At 37.1% G+C, this 15,108-nt stretch overlaps 1 protein-coding gene across 1 annotated transcript in view; it reads right to left on the minus strand.

Moving 5' to 3' along the window:
* Positions 1-235: 235 nt before the first annotated feature.
* Positions 236-15,108, minus strand: part of LOC136237875 (uncharacterized) — a 43,573-nt gene continuing 28,700 nt past the window's right edge. Inside the window, exons 5-15 of the mRNA XM_066028120.1 lie at positions 11,039-11,173; positions 9,825-10,031; positions 6,158-6,286; positions 5,876-6,079; positions 3,579-3,716; positions 3,298-3,504; positions 1,349-2,955; positions 1,228-1,287; positions 1,063-1,178; positions 622-1,025; positions 236-570 (exon numbers count right to left, since the gene is read on the minus strand). Coding sequence (XP_065884192.1) covers positions 2,888-2,955; positions 3,298-3,504; positions 3,579-3,716; positions 5,876-6,079; positions 6,158-6,286; positions 9,825-10,031; positions 11,039-11,173 — 1,088 coding nt within the window. The 3' untranslated portion in view covers positions 236-570; positions 622-1,025; positions 1,063-1,178; positions 1,228-1,287; positions 1,349-2,887. The remainder of the gene's footprint in view (positions 571-621; positions 1,026-1,062; positions 1,179-1,227; positions 1,288-1,348; positions 2,956-3,297; positions 3,505-3,578; positions 3,717-5,875; positions 6,080-6,157; positions 6,287-9,824; positions 10,032-11,038; positions 11,174-15,108) is intronic.

Consider the following 15,108-nt stretch of genomic DNA (forward strand, 5'->3'; position numbering starts at 1 on the left):
TCTAATATTATAACTGAGCATGATGTTATACTGCTATAGCTTTGGTGTGTAGTGTTTAAAGACATATGACTCCAGTAATTTATCACTCCAGCATGCAAAATGAATCCGTGCTATGCATTTTGCAGTTATAATGTTTTGATTGTAAGTCATTCTATTTGTATCAGTGGATTCATGGTTCCTGGGATAACTATCACATGTCTATATGTGTCTATGTGTTATGCTGTCTGTTTCCATTGTGCATATGTAGTACTAGCTCATCCCAGGGGCACTTATATGTATTACAATTAATGTACTATTTTTCACATAAAATATAGCAGTTTGCTGAGTTTTGATTCATTAAAATATTGAAGTGGCTGAAAGCTGCAGTCCCAGTCCCCTGCTTCTGGTAACTCAATACTGCTGTTGGAACCCCCCTTCAAACTTCCTGGCTATGCCCCTGATTACAATTTACTCCAATTTGTTGACAAGCAGTCTAGATGCATAAAATATAACACATCATAATAAATTATTTTCATAGTATTAGATAATAAGAAAAGGCAGTGATGCTGCAAGATTGATCACCAGAATATGCTGTGGAATATCAATGTCAGTAAACTTTCAAAAATGCTAATAACATCATACCTGCTAGAGTGTTACATCAATCTGTATCTACAGATTATTTGTAGTTTACAGCATTTCTGATGCTCATCACATGTAAGGCTTAACTGATAATCTTATTAGAATATCATATACAGATTACAAACATATCTGTGTGTTGTTTCAGCTGAGGAAGTGCTAATGCATTTATGCACAAAAACCCGAATCATTAGATCAATCAATTTAAAAGTGTTTATTCAATTTCTAGTAGTAAAATTGATAGGAGTGATAGTCATCAGTAATTGGATTTTACCTGTACAATTAGTTTCAATGTTTTAACCATGCAGTGCTGAAGTGAACTTTACTAATATTGTAGCTATGTGAATGAAGTAACTAAATTTGATGGTTTCACCTCACACGCTTCTTCATTTCCTGTACAATTTGAATTTCTACAGAAATTATAAGTTGTCACCAACTGGACTTTACCTCTATACCACAGAGTTGATCAGATCATAACAAGCAGTATCATCTGCCAATTCGCACTTCCTTTAGGCTAATTCAAGATTGCTTTTGTATCAAATGGATTTTACCCTTAAGGATTTCTGATAAAAATTATGTAATTCATGTCTTGATCTTATACTTCCAACTTACCCAGTTAGCAGACCAACTATAGGAATTCTTCAACTAATCTCCACTTTAAGACTGTCTGACCTGCACAAAGAAATATGAATAAGATAACAAAATATGAACAACGCATGTACAGTGTGCCTACCTTGTCTTCTTAAACTTCATGTAAGCATTACTCGATAGCTACCTCTCTTGCATCATCCAGTTTGCTCATATGGATCCAGTGAGTTGTAAGTTTACAAGATACTAAAATGTTTTTAGACTTTGAAAATACTCCTTTTGGATGAGTTGTTCAAAGATGCAAGCACTATATTTACTATACATATAGCAGTGTGGGTACAAAACCAAGTACATTTATTAGATGTTCATGGAGATACAGGTACTGTATTTGGGGCAAGAGGAAACTTGCATTGAAAACATGATGGCTGATCATCTTTCTTGAATTCTTCTTGCTTGAAGTGGTGTTCCAAAACTGGGAAGCAATTCAATCCTCTTGCTTATTCCATCTTCCTTTTCACTGCTATTTCTTCTCTTGTATTGTTTGCAGTAATCGTATTATAAGTTATTTATTGATGTTGTTATATTTGCAGTGCTCATTACTTTATTACTATTATCCAGCATAAAGTTTAATTTTTAGTTTCATTTTTTATTATTAGATCATAAATTTTATAATTTACACTGACTTGTTATTATTGCATTTTGTTACCAGACATTGACTAGTAACAATATTACTGCAAACACAAAATGATACAGTACGATAGTGCTATATATCCGGGATCAAACTTAAAATTCCATTCTACTTGTTAATATAACATCATCACAAAGGTACACTATTATCCAAGTTAAAAGCTCCTTAATAGATGTCTGTATCAGTGTTCTATACCATATGCATAGTATGAACCGTATGTGTATGGCACATACCATATGCGTAATTGCATACGGTACAACCATACGTGTATGGTACAGCAATCCATGCCATACATATGAGTACAGTCTGGTATGCATATATAGTTTTGTACTGCCATAACTTGACTATGATGGCACTTTGCTTTCATTTCCTTTCGGGGAAGCGGAAAGGGGCTTATTCTCACATAGCGGTTTCTGTTCAGTGAAGTTCGAGATACTCTAACAGAGCAGTCGTGATATTTGATCTGATTATTGTATTTTGCTTTACTGATACATACCTATTATCCCATTTAAACTGAATATGAATAAAATGATATTAATGGCAAGACTATTTATATAACCATTATGAATCAATTTTTGAGCACTACCTACTAAGACTACATTAAAATCTTCCCAGACTCAGTACAATACAAGCAAGTTTTACATCTGAACTATACACAATGTATTATTTCATGATTTTTGTGATTGCTACTTCTGCCCAATCATAGAATAAGCACTGATGCCACTGAATGAATGGATTGGACCTGACGCCATCTGCAGTATTCTACTACAGCTATCAAGTGATTTGATCAAGTATTTGTGTCTTCTTACTATGCATGTGAAGTCCTGCAGACAACGTGTGATCATGTATATAAGATTTAGGTACACAAGTAGGGTGGGAAATGCATGGGCATGGCAAGGATAAAATTAACGTGTGTGCAGATGAATAAAATTAGCTATAGCTAAGCAGATTACATATTTAGTTGTTGTATTTTAAGTTTACTCAGTTAGAAATAGCTTAATTGCTAGTAGTACTACTAACTATATATAAGACCATTGTAGATAGGTGATGCAGGGCTACTCCATCTAGAAGACATTGAGAAAAGGCATATACACATATGGTATGTACCATATATGTATTGTGTACCATACACATACGGTATAGAACATTAGCATGTGTTGCTTATTGGTGTGCAGAATAGAACAAAAATTATGGCAACACCTTATTATCACCACTAAATTAACAAAACAATTTTATAAAGAGGCCCTGCAAACTGAAGCCTATAACTATGTACTTAATGTAACAATGTCTAGAAAGGACCAGCAACATTGTCTCCAAGTTTAAAGTGTCCTATAGCTTTGTGATGTATGCCTTACGGTTTATGCACCATTAGTAGGTGCTTCAATTATTATAGTTCCCATACTTACTGACTGTGTTGTTAATGGTCACTGTAGCACTACCAGGATTACCACGAGTAACATCATCAGGTAGTGAGGATGGGTCAATACCGAGAGTAAAGCTCTCATCATCTTCCAATACATTATCGTCGTTTATTGGAACATCAAATGGAACCCTGGTCACTCCAGCAGGAAATGTGACAGTGTATGGTCCAGAATCATAATCAACACCTCCTCCTGTAACAAGTAATACCATTATTATTCCATCACTAAACTTGTTACAATCGTTCACCAAATGATCTAATACTCACCAGTAGCTGATCCATCAGTGGTAAATACTTGTACAGTAATATCAGTTGATGATGGGTTACTGAGAACTAGTACAGGTTGTGCTGGTCCAGCATTTTCATCAACATTGTATATTGACTGTTCAAAGATCACAGTAGCAGCTATAGGATTGACCGCACACTTGTAAATACATTGAACATGATGCTTGCACTACGACTTAGATTTAGAGGATAGCAAAATCACTGTAGATATTAATTCTCAAGCAAGGCTCATCAAGCATCAAGCAACATGGCATAATGATGCTGCTAATTAAACACTTTTATACACTCTCAGCTACTGGTTGTTAGGCACATTTGCTTGCAAATATGTGTGTGTGTGTGTAAAGTGCATGCAAAGACTTTGTTGTCTTTGGGTGGTGTGATTTGCAGTCTCCAAGTGTACCAATTTTGGATTTTAGTTTAGCTATCTGTGCAAATCCTTCATGTAGAGCACGAGTTCCATATTGCATAAGACCGCTTTGCTTGATAAGCATAGTGAAAGGCATGTTATTATTGACCGGTTATCATGTGAAATTTTTCTTCCTTGCACCATTGACAAACCTCTAACATTTTTTCTCTTGTATAGCTGCACCTTGTGTTGGAGCTTCGTGTTTATCCACATGCGCTTACTAACCATTAGTAAGTACAACAAACAAGTATGTCCTTACAGTTAATATATGCATAGGGTTAACAATCTTGTGGCAACAGGGAGCAACCAGTGTTGCTGAGATGACAGTTCAGAAGAGAATTATGGTAGTATCAATAGTGGCAAGAGTATGTAACTTGCTATTAGCGCTGAAATGGATAGTAATTTTACTATCTGGATATCCTGAACAAAATCTTCTGGATATCCTATGGATAGTGACATCGTCACTTGCTACAAAAACATTGTATATTTTATTGTGAGTATGCTAGTACTTTAGAATAGGAACAACCGTAAAATTCACAGGAAAATTAAGTTTGTATAGTGATGTTTAATGTATCAAAGAAAAATAATTTATAGCGTAAATTACACAGGCCTTTACACTATAGGAAGAATTGTCTAAAAATTCGAGCAGTTATCACAACACATATTATCAATAGTCGATAAGTGGGAATGACTTTGTGTATCCTTATAGACAGCAAAGCACATTCCCAAATTAGGCATGGATCCTTGTAACTTTCTTGAGTATGTTCAACTGCATTTCCATCAATGCAATTGGGCTTGTTCATTTATGATCATATGTGATCTGATCTGGGTCAAACCCAGATAATCAATAAAGCAGATGAAATTCACCTGACCCAGACAAAACACAATCCAGATAATCTGGATTACCCGACCCACTTACAACACATCGTGTAGGGAGGATTTTATGTCACAATGCTTGTTCTATATAATATATAATCACAATATCAACATTAAGCAAGAAATATATGCATGCTTCTTTCACAACTTTGATTGTCACTACTACTCTAGTTATTAGTTATGAAAGACTGATTTGTATGAATACTAGCTGAGCACATTCCATAATTATAAAACATCTAGTAATATCCTTGTTCTTTTAATTATCAGTTCTGATGTCATGACTTAAAAACATTTGTATATTACTGTACAGCTGAACAATAGTACAAATTTTAACAGCTCTTTGGCTCATTTTATCCTCCCACAAAAATTGATTTTTAAAAGGAGAGTTGTGTTTGTGTGTATGTAGTCATGTCTGTAATACACATTAATTACTAACCAATCATTAATTTTTCAAACAGTAGTAATATCAACAGCAAGTAGGGCTAAAACAGATACCCATATTATCTCACTATCTGGGTAGTAATTTGACGTCATCAGGACAATTTCTAATAATTTATAGCAATTTTATGGAAAGGGTTAACTAATGGAACTGGGAACTTGTAGGCTTTTTTTTAAATCTAGCTTTTGATGCATGCCTCTATTTATAATTAAACCAGGTCACACCCGGACCAGATCTGGGTCCCATCTAGAATACTATTCGCGTCAGTTGGTCAACAGATCAGAAGCATTCATAGCAACAACAATTAGCTAGTTATTTAGCATTTTGCTCAGTGTTATTAGAGTGGTTCTACCTTTACAGAAAATGAATTATAATTTTGAAGCTTATGCAACGATGATTTGCCATGGACAGTAACAGAACAGAGGTCACTACAAAAGTACATGACAACATTTACGGTTAAGTTGCTTTATTGATTATTGTGGTTGTGAAGTAGTTACACATTAAACACAAAAAAGACATACACCCTTGGTGGAAACTTCTGTTATGCAAATCATTTACCATTATCCCTTATAGTCACTGTAGCACTACCAGGATTACCACGAGTAACACCAGCTGGTAGTGAGGATGGGTTAATAGTTAGAGTGAAGTCTTTATCATCCTCCAATACATTATCGTCATTTATTGGAACATCAAATGGAGCCCTGGTCTTTCTAGCAGAAAATGTGACAGTGTATGGTCCAGAATCATAATCAACACCTCTTCCTGTAACATGTTAGTAATACCATTATTATTCCATCACTAAACTTGTTACAATAGCTCACCAAATAATCTAATACTCACCAGTAGCTGATCCATCAGTGGTAAACACTTGTACAGTAAAAGAAATTGATGATGGGTTACTGAGAACTAGTACAGGTTGTGCTTTTCCATCAACACTATATGTTGACTGTTCAAAAGTGACTGAAATAGCTATTATGGTGAACAAATTTTGAATGTGACAGTGATGCTTATGTCATATCTAGCAAATTTTATATCACAACATTGTAAATTAAAGGAAATACTAGTGTTGAATGGAAAATGGGTATATCCACCCAAAAATGATGTGCACTGCCTAAAATGCCGCCTTCAAAAATCGTCCTAGAGAAATCTTACGCCATGAAAATCACCTTTATGGAATAATATTAGTCTATCTAACATGAAATACAGCATTAAAAACAAGAAAACACTTACCGGTGACCGGATATAGAATTTTATAAAATTGCCGAAAACTTGAAATTTGGTCTGCCTCATTCACTCACTCACTGACCACAGTCACAAAGCCTATAGAGGCCAAACGAAGCAACGCACAGCTACCATATTATTCCACAATAATAAACTCACCAGTGGGATGTGCCTTTTGGGGTTCTGATGAGTGTCGGCCCTCTGCACCTTGTCTTTTCTTTTATCTTCAATCAGGTTGCTTGTCTTCTTCTTCACCCAACGAAACCATATCGAGGCATTAATTTTCTGTATCAACACTTTCTTTCAGCAGCATATTTAGATGCCACAGAATTATTTCAAAGCTGGATTTCATCAGTCCCGGCACTACTATAAGAGATACAGCTACTAGCTAGATATCTACAACTTCGCGATTACGATCCCGTTCATGTAGGTTTGTGACCACACTCATCAAATAAAGATCTAAGTGGACTAATGGCGATAGAGTGTGGAGACCACACCTCTTAACAATCTAGCTATTTACTCAACAGTAAACAAGACAACCTCACTCCTTATTGGTCTAGCTAGCTGCACGCCCCTTTGTTGGCTTGAGATACCTTACTAGAACATTTATGTATGATATTCTAATGGAACAGTCACAAGTTACACTGTAACTAGCTGTGCTACGACAAAAACCTAAACTTACTATAGTTGGTACACGTTCACCTGAGCCCCTGCCAAATATAGTAATATCAAAGAAGTGAACATGTGTTCACTCCCAATGGTTTTATACTGGAACAAGCATGTTTTCATGTTGTAAACATGTTTGCGCGCCTGAATCGTCCATACTAAATGTATGGGATATTTTTAAAGCCTTATAACTCACTTGTTCTTGCCTGTATCAAAGCGCTTTTTTGATAACCAGTTCTGGCATTTAAAGGGCTTCACAGATAAATGTTTGGGTAGCTGACCCAGTAACAAGAGTTATTAACAAGAAATGAGGGTCCAGGTGAACGTTAACAGACTATAGTATTGTAATTAAAAATGAAGTAGGGATCTATGCAACAAAAAGTAGTGAAACAAGAGATGAACGATGGTATTACAGCATAGCTCAGTGAATGGGAAAGTCCCTACTTTGGCACATTAGGTATAATTTTGTTCAGCACCAAAGTAGGGACTTCCCACTAAGTTATGCTGTAATACCATTGTTCATCTCTTGTTTCACTACTTTTTATTGCATAGATCCCTATTTCATTTTTAAATTAAAATATAAAGTTAATATATGCCATACCTATATAAGAGCTAGAAACAGTTGCAGCAAACACTAGGTAAATACATAGATAAGCAACTAAAGAGATAATTGTTTACATTCTTTGTTGTCATGTGCTTTTTGTGCCAAATAAAATACTTGTCATCTGGCACTGTTCAGTAGCTCAAAAGTGCTGTCTTGTGTTTTTTTTTTCACAGTGAGTTCAAAGTGCAAAGCTTAGCTAACTTCCTGTCAAAACAACTGATACATTCATGCATTGAACTGTTGATCTAAAAATCCCAGGTTAAATTCCCTAGTAATATGCTTTTCTTAGAAAATGAAACTCCACAGCCATCATGGTGTAATTTCATGATGACAATACATTATGTGCAAGGGCGTAGGCAGGGGGGTTCGGATGAACCTCCCTTTCAGAGGCAGAATTTTTATAAATTAAAAATCACATCAAATCTTACAGCCCTGGAGTTCTCCAGTAGCTACTTGCCCACTGGCACTCCTCTGCACTACTCTTGAGGTACGCACCAATGCATTAATGCAGAACTTTTGCAAATCATCAAGATCTGTTGCATCACGTAATCAATTGCGCATGTGACGCATGGCAGAAATCGCGAGGGACTGTTGGTTGGCTGGTTGAGATATGTTACAAGGTAGTAGCTGTGATAAACTTGAGTGGTCGTGTTACACATGTGTCAGGTTAGCACAAACTGTGAATAGTTGATGTATATTTACCTGATGAATGGTTTGTTTGTTTGTTTACTTGTCACATGTTGCTGGCACATGATACGTCGAATATATTCAAGTACAAGCCAAGTCTGAAGGTTACTGATCATCAACTGGAGGACTGGCCGAGAACAATGTATATATACCTGGAAGAAGGTATTGCAAACTAACAGATTGGAGTGTGTGGAGGACTCCCATGTGGTAGGAAATTGAAGTTGGCTGTTGGTAGTATATATGTTGTCTGGAAGTGAAGAATAGTTAGTATTGCAATAGGTTTATAGTTCTATAAGCTGCATAAACAGCAGTGTGTAGGTTTTAATTAGGTTAGATGCACAGACAGCACCATTTAACATTATTACCTAAGGGCACATTTTATATCATTGTTCAAACGTGGTCTGGGGGAAGCACCCAGGCCTTCCCCTAAAGACATTCCACTTCAAATCCGAACCCCTTTCAAGAAAATCCTGGCTACACCCCTGATGTGGGCTGATCTTAAGGGGTTACCATCCAAGTACCAAAATCCTTAACAAGTGCTCAAGCATTTGTAGTATTTTCTCAGCTTAAATTATGGTAACTATAGCTAGCTGCTATACATTCATAAAACTATAGTCTATTCGCATTCACCTGAGCCCTCGTTTCTTGTTAATAGCTCTTGTTACAAAGGCCGACTTCTCAAACATTTAGTAGTGCTGTGAAGCTATGGAACTGTTTATTGAAAAGCACTTTGATATGGACAAGAATAAGTGAGTTATGAGACTTTAATAAAAAATATCCCATACATTTAGTATAGACAATTCAACATACAAACATGTTTATAACACAAAAACATACTGGTTTCAGTACAAAACCATTGTGGGTGAATACATTTTCACCTCTTCGATGTTATTATATTTGGTTGGGGCTCAGGTGAATGTGAACTGACTATAGACTGAACTACCTACATGTATTCCAGTGATGTAGCTTTATTGACTGCAATTGCTACAAGTAAGCTACACAAGCTGCTCAACGAACAGACCTTGTGACATGTGGTGCCTAAAGGTAAAGATTTGTTATAATTCATTACCTCTGATTGACTGGAGACTGAAAACTGAGTGGCCTACAGTAGGCAAATTTGCTTAAAGTGCATAAAATTCCAAATGAAACTTCGGATCCCCGTGGGTCCCCAGGTCCACTGTTTATACCAACTCCTAATACTACGGTCATGATTTCTGCACCATTTGATATTATTTAGGCCTTAGCTACGCCCATTTGCCTGACTATAATTACACGTGCTGTAATAATGTACTTGATGACAAGTAATGATGTATCTAGCTCATCACTTACCCTCATCATCCACTATGGTCACTGTAGCACTACCAGGATTACCACGAGTAGCGCCAGCTGGTAGTGAGGATGGGTCAATAGTGACAGTGAAGTCCTCATCATCTTCCAATATATTATCATCATTTATTGGAACACTAAATGGAACCCTGGTCACTCCTGGAGGAATTGTGACCTTGTAATGTCCAGAATCATAATCAACACCTCCATCTGTAACATGTTAGTGATGGAAAATAGCATTATTACAAGTACACAAATTTTTTTTGGAATTTTCAACCAGAGTAGGGACCATAGCACATTGAAAAAAGTACTGAAACAAGTTGGAGTAGTGCACGGTATTAAATTACAGTAAAAGTGTTATATCCCTACTGTGCATTTCCATTATGGTATCTTGAGCACAGTAGGGACATAACACTTCTTATTGTTTTATTGTGATTTAATATCATGCACTACTCCAACTTATTTCAGTACTTTTTATCGATGTGCTATGGTCCCTACTCTAGTTGAAAATTCCAATTTTTTTGTGTACTTGTTGGTGAACCCAAGTACACCACATCTGAAACGGCGCCATGTGCTCCAGCTATATCAATTATTGTCTGAAAAGTAGAGTATCCATTACGCTTCATTGTCAGCTATGTTCAACCCGTTACACAGCAGTACGAATCAAGAACTGTTCAAAAAGCACCTCTGCAATCAAAATAGCCACTATGAAAAATATGAATGATTTCTGTTACGAAGGGAAGCCATCACGTGCCAAAAAAAAAATCACGCGCTACTACCAAATTGACACTTTTTGCTGTCAGCAAAGATGAATGGGACACAAAGGAAGACACTAGTAAGTCCATGAAGAATGCATTGTATTGTACTGCGGTATGCCAAAAGGCATCTTTTGGGCCGAAGCGATGTCTAACAGTGAAAAAATCAAGCCTGTAGTCTTAGAGTTATGCTTGCCTGAAGGCATCAGTCAGTCAATTACTCAGTCAGTAGAAAATTCCATTAAATAATTAAAAAAAAAATCCGTAGCAACTTGTTGAAAGTGTTCCAGGTTGATTTTTACCTAACCAATACTGCCTCATCATCATCAGGGAAAATTGAGGCTGGTTTTTAGATGACGCTATTTCATGGGCCACTCCTACTCCTTTGTGGTCCTTACTGTACATATCGTACTGTATGATTCCATCACCAAACTTGTGTTCACAAAATGGTCTAATACTCACCAGTAGCTGATTCATCAGTGGTAAACACTTGTACAGTAATAGGAGTGAATGGTGGGTTACTGAGAACTAGTACAAGTTGTGATGGATCATCTTCTTCAACACTGTATGTTGACTGCTCAAATGTTACAGTGATTGCTATTAAAAGTATGATAATTTTACATTACAAGCATACAATTAATAATAATAATAATGATGATGAAATTTTGGTTGTTTCATCAAATGTTTGCTCAGTATTTCCTCAAGTATAATATATCTAATCAAAAACAGCCAAGCAGTAAAAAAAGGTGCGGCCCCCAAAAAGGCCATGGTGAAAAAAGATGTGAAATCCAAGGCGGCGGCCAAGAAATGGCTGTGATGGTAGGTTAATGGTAAAAATTTTAATAACGACATTTCAGGTGAATTTGGTGCCACTTGGTCTTGGCACAAAATTTACCTGAATTGTCGTTATTAAAATTTTTACCATTAACCTACCATCACAGCCATTTCTTGGCCGCCGCCTTGGATTTCACATCTTTTTTCACCATGGCCTTTTTGGGGGCCGCACCTTTTTTTACAGCTAGGCTGTTTTTGATTAAATATCACTTCTTTTTGTATTTGTATACTGCAAAGCCGGCCTATGGCTGGCTTTGGAGCTTTTTTAACCCATGTGTTTTTTTCTTTACCACAGCAAGAAGAAAAGAACTTAAAGAAGATTTTTAATACTTCAATTATTTTTGATTTTATTAGTAATTATACAAATTATATACATATATTTATTACATGCCAATTATTCCCCAAATGATATTTTTTGCAGCTGATCTCTCTACTGGGTGACTTGGAAATATAGCTGAACTATCTACAGGATGGTTTCTTTGTAGCTGAACTCTCTACAAGGTGACCCCTTCTAGCTGATCTCTCTACAGGGTGATTTGTTTCTAGCTGAACTCTCTACAGGTGATTTGTTTGCAGCTAAACTCTCTACATGGTGGTTTCTTTGTAGCTGAACTCTCTACATGATGGTTTCTTTGTACCTGAACTCTCTACAAGGTGACTTCTTCTAGCTGATCCCTCTACAGGGTGATTTGTTTGCAGCTGAACTCTTTATGTGGTGGTTTCTTTGTAGCTGAACTCTCTACAAGGTGACCTCTTCTAGCTGATCTCTCTACAGGGTGATTTGTTTCTAGCTGAACTCTCTACAGGTGATTTGATTGCAGCTAAACTCTCTACATGGTGGTTTCATTGTAGCTGAACTCTCTAAATGATGGTTTCTTTGTAGCTGAACTCTCTGCATGATGGTTTCTTTGTAGCTGAACTCTCTACAAGGTAACTTCTTCTAGCTGATCCCTCTACAGGGTGATTTGTTTGTAGTTAAATTCTCTACATGGTGATTTGTTTGAGGCTGAACTCTCTACATGGCGGTTTCTTTGTAGCTGAACTCTTTACAAGGTGACTTTTTCTAGCTGAACTCTCTACAGGTGATTTGTTTGCAGCTGAACTCTTTACATTATGGTTTCTTTGTAGCTGAACTCTCTACAAGGTGACTTCTTCCAGCTGAACTCTCTACAGGGTGACTTCTTTGTAGCTGAACTCTCTACATGATGGTTTCTTTGTAGCTGAACTCTCTACAAGGTGACTTCTTCTAGCTGATCCCTCTACAGGGTGACTTGTTTGCAGCTGAACTCTTTATGTGGTAAGTTTCTTTGTAGCTGAACTCTCTACAAGGTGACCTCTTCTAGCTGATCTCTCTACAGGGTGATTTGTTTCTACTTTCTAGCTGAACTCTCTACAGGTGATTTGTTTGCAGCTGAACTCTTTACATTATGGTTTCTTTGTAGCTGAACTCTCTACAAGGTGACTTCTTCCAGCTGAACTCTCTACAGGGTGATTTCTTTGTAGCTGAACTCTCTACATGATGGTTTCTTTGTAGCTGAACTCTCTACAAGGTGACTTCTTCTAGCTGATCCCTCTACAGGGTGACTTGTTTGCAGCTGAACTCTTTATGTGGTAAGTTTCTTTGTAGCTGAACTCTCTACAAGGTACCTTCTTCTAGCTGATCCTTCTACAGGGCGATTTGTTTGTAGTTGAATTCTTTACATGGTGATTTGTTTGAGGCTGAACTCTCTACATGGCGGTTTCTTTGTAGCTGAACTCTCTACAAGGTGACTTCTTCTAGCTGATCTCTCTACAGGGTGATTTGTTTGTAGCTGAATTCTGTATAGGTGATTTGTTTGCAGCTGAGCTCTTTACAGAATGGTTTCTTTGTAGCTGAACTCTCTGCAAGGTAACTTATTCTAACTGATCTTTCTACAGGGCAATTTGTTTGTGGCTGAATTTTCTACAGGGTGATTTCTTTGTAGCTGAACTCTCTACAGGGAGATTTGTTTGTAGCTGAACTCTCTACAGGTGATTTGTTTGCAGCTGAACTCTCTACATGATGATTTCTTTGTGGCTGAGCTCTCTACAAGGTAACTTCTTCTAGATGAACTCTCTACATGGTGGTTTTTTTGTAGCTGAACTCTCTACAAGGTGACTTCTTCTAGCTGATCTTACTACAGGGTGATTTGTTTTCAGCAGAACTATCTACAAGGTAACTCTTCTTCTAGCAGATCTCTCTACAGGGTGATTTGTTGTAGCTGAACTATCTACGAGGTAACTTCGTCTAGCTGATCTCTCTACAGGGTGATTTGTTTGTAGCTGAATTCTGTACAGGTGATTTGTTTGCAGCTGAGCTCTTTACAGAATGATTTCTTTGTAGCTGAACTCTCTACAAGGTAACTTCTTCTAGCTGATCTTTCTACTGGGTGATTTGCTTGTAGCTGAATTTTCTACAGGGTGACTTGTTTGCAGCTGAACTCTCTACATGGTGGTTTCTTTGTAGCTGAAATCTGTACAAGGTGAATTATTCTAGCTGATCTTTCTACAGGGTTATTTGTGTGTAGCTTAACTCTCTACAGGGTAATTTGTTTGTAGCTGAACTCTCTATAAGGTGATTTGTTTGTAGCTGATCTCTCTGCAGGTTGATTTGTTTTAGCTGAACTCTCTTCTACAGGGTGATTTGCTTGTAGCTGAACTCCTTACATTATGTCTAGTTTCTAGCTGATGTCACTACATGATGATTTTTTGTAGCTGAACTTACAGGGTGATTTGTTTCTAACTTATCTCTCTACAGGGTGATTTGTTTGTAGCTGATCTCTCTTCAGGGTGATTTGTTTCAAGCCGATCGCTCTACAGAGTGATTTGCTTGTAGTTGAACTCCTTACATTGTGTCTAGTTTCTATCTGATCTCTCTACAGGGTGATTTGTTTGTAGCTGATCTCTCTACAAGTTGATTTGTGTGTAGCTGATCTCTCTGCAGGTTGATGTGTTTGTAGCCGATCTCTCTACAGGGTAATTTGTTTGTAGCTGAACTCTCTATAAGGTGATTTGTTTGTAGCTGATCTCTCTGCAGGTTGATTTGTTTGTAGCTGAACTATCTACAGGGTGATTTGTTGTAGCCGATCTCTCTACAGGGTAATTTGTTTGTAGCTGAACTCTCTATAAGGTGATTTGTTTGTAGCTGATCTCTCTGCAGGTTGATTTGTTTCCAGCTGATCTCTCTACAAGTTGATTTGTTTGTTGCTGATCGCTCTAAAGGTTGATTTGTTTGTAGCTGAACTCTCTGCAAAGTGTTTCGTTTGTAACTGATCACTCTACAGGGTAACTTGTTTGTAGCTGAACTCTCTCCACAGTGACTTGTGTGTAGCTGAATTCTCTAGAGAGTGACTTAATTGTAGCTGAACTCTCTACAGGGTGCATGACTTCTTTATAGCCGAACTCTCTTCAGTGTGACTTGTAATGTTCTGAATCTCTACAGTGACATATTTGTAGCTTAACTCTCCACAGGGTGACTTGCTTCTTGCTGAACTGTCTATAAGATTAACTGTTTGCAGCTGAACTCCCTACAGAATAACTTGCAATGTAATAGAATTCTATAATGGAGTAAATAAATTACAGTAGCTGAATGCTCTATTAGGGTGACTGTTCTATTAGAGTATCTCGATCTCGCATTTGCTACACGGAGTTGGCTTTCGAATCATAACTCAGTGGTTTGT

This window comes from Dysidea avara, chromosome 11 (genome assembly GCF_963678975.1).
Source record: "Dysidea avara chromosome 11, odDysAvar1.4, whole genome shotgun sequence".
NCBI classification, from domain to species: domain Eukaryota; kingdom Metazoa; phylum Porifera; class Demospongiae; order Dictyoceratida; family Dysideidae; genus Dysidea; species Dysidea avara.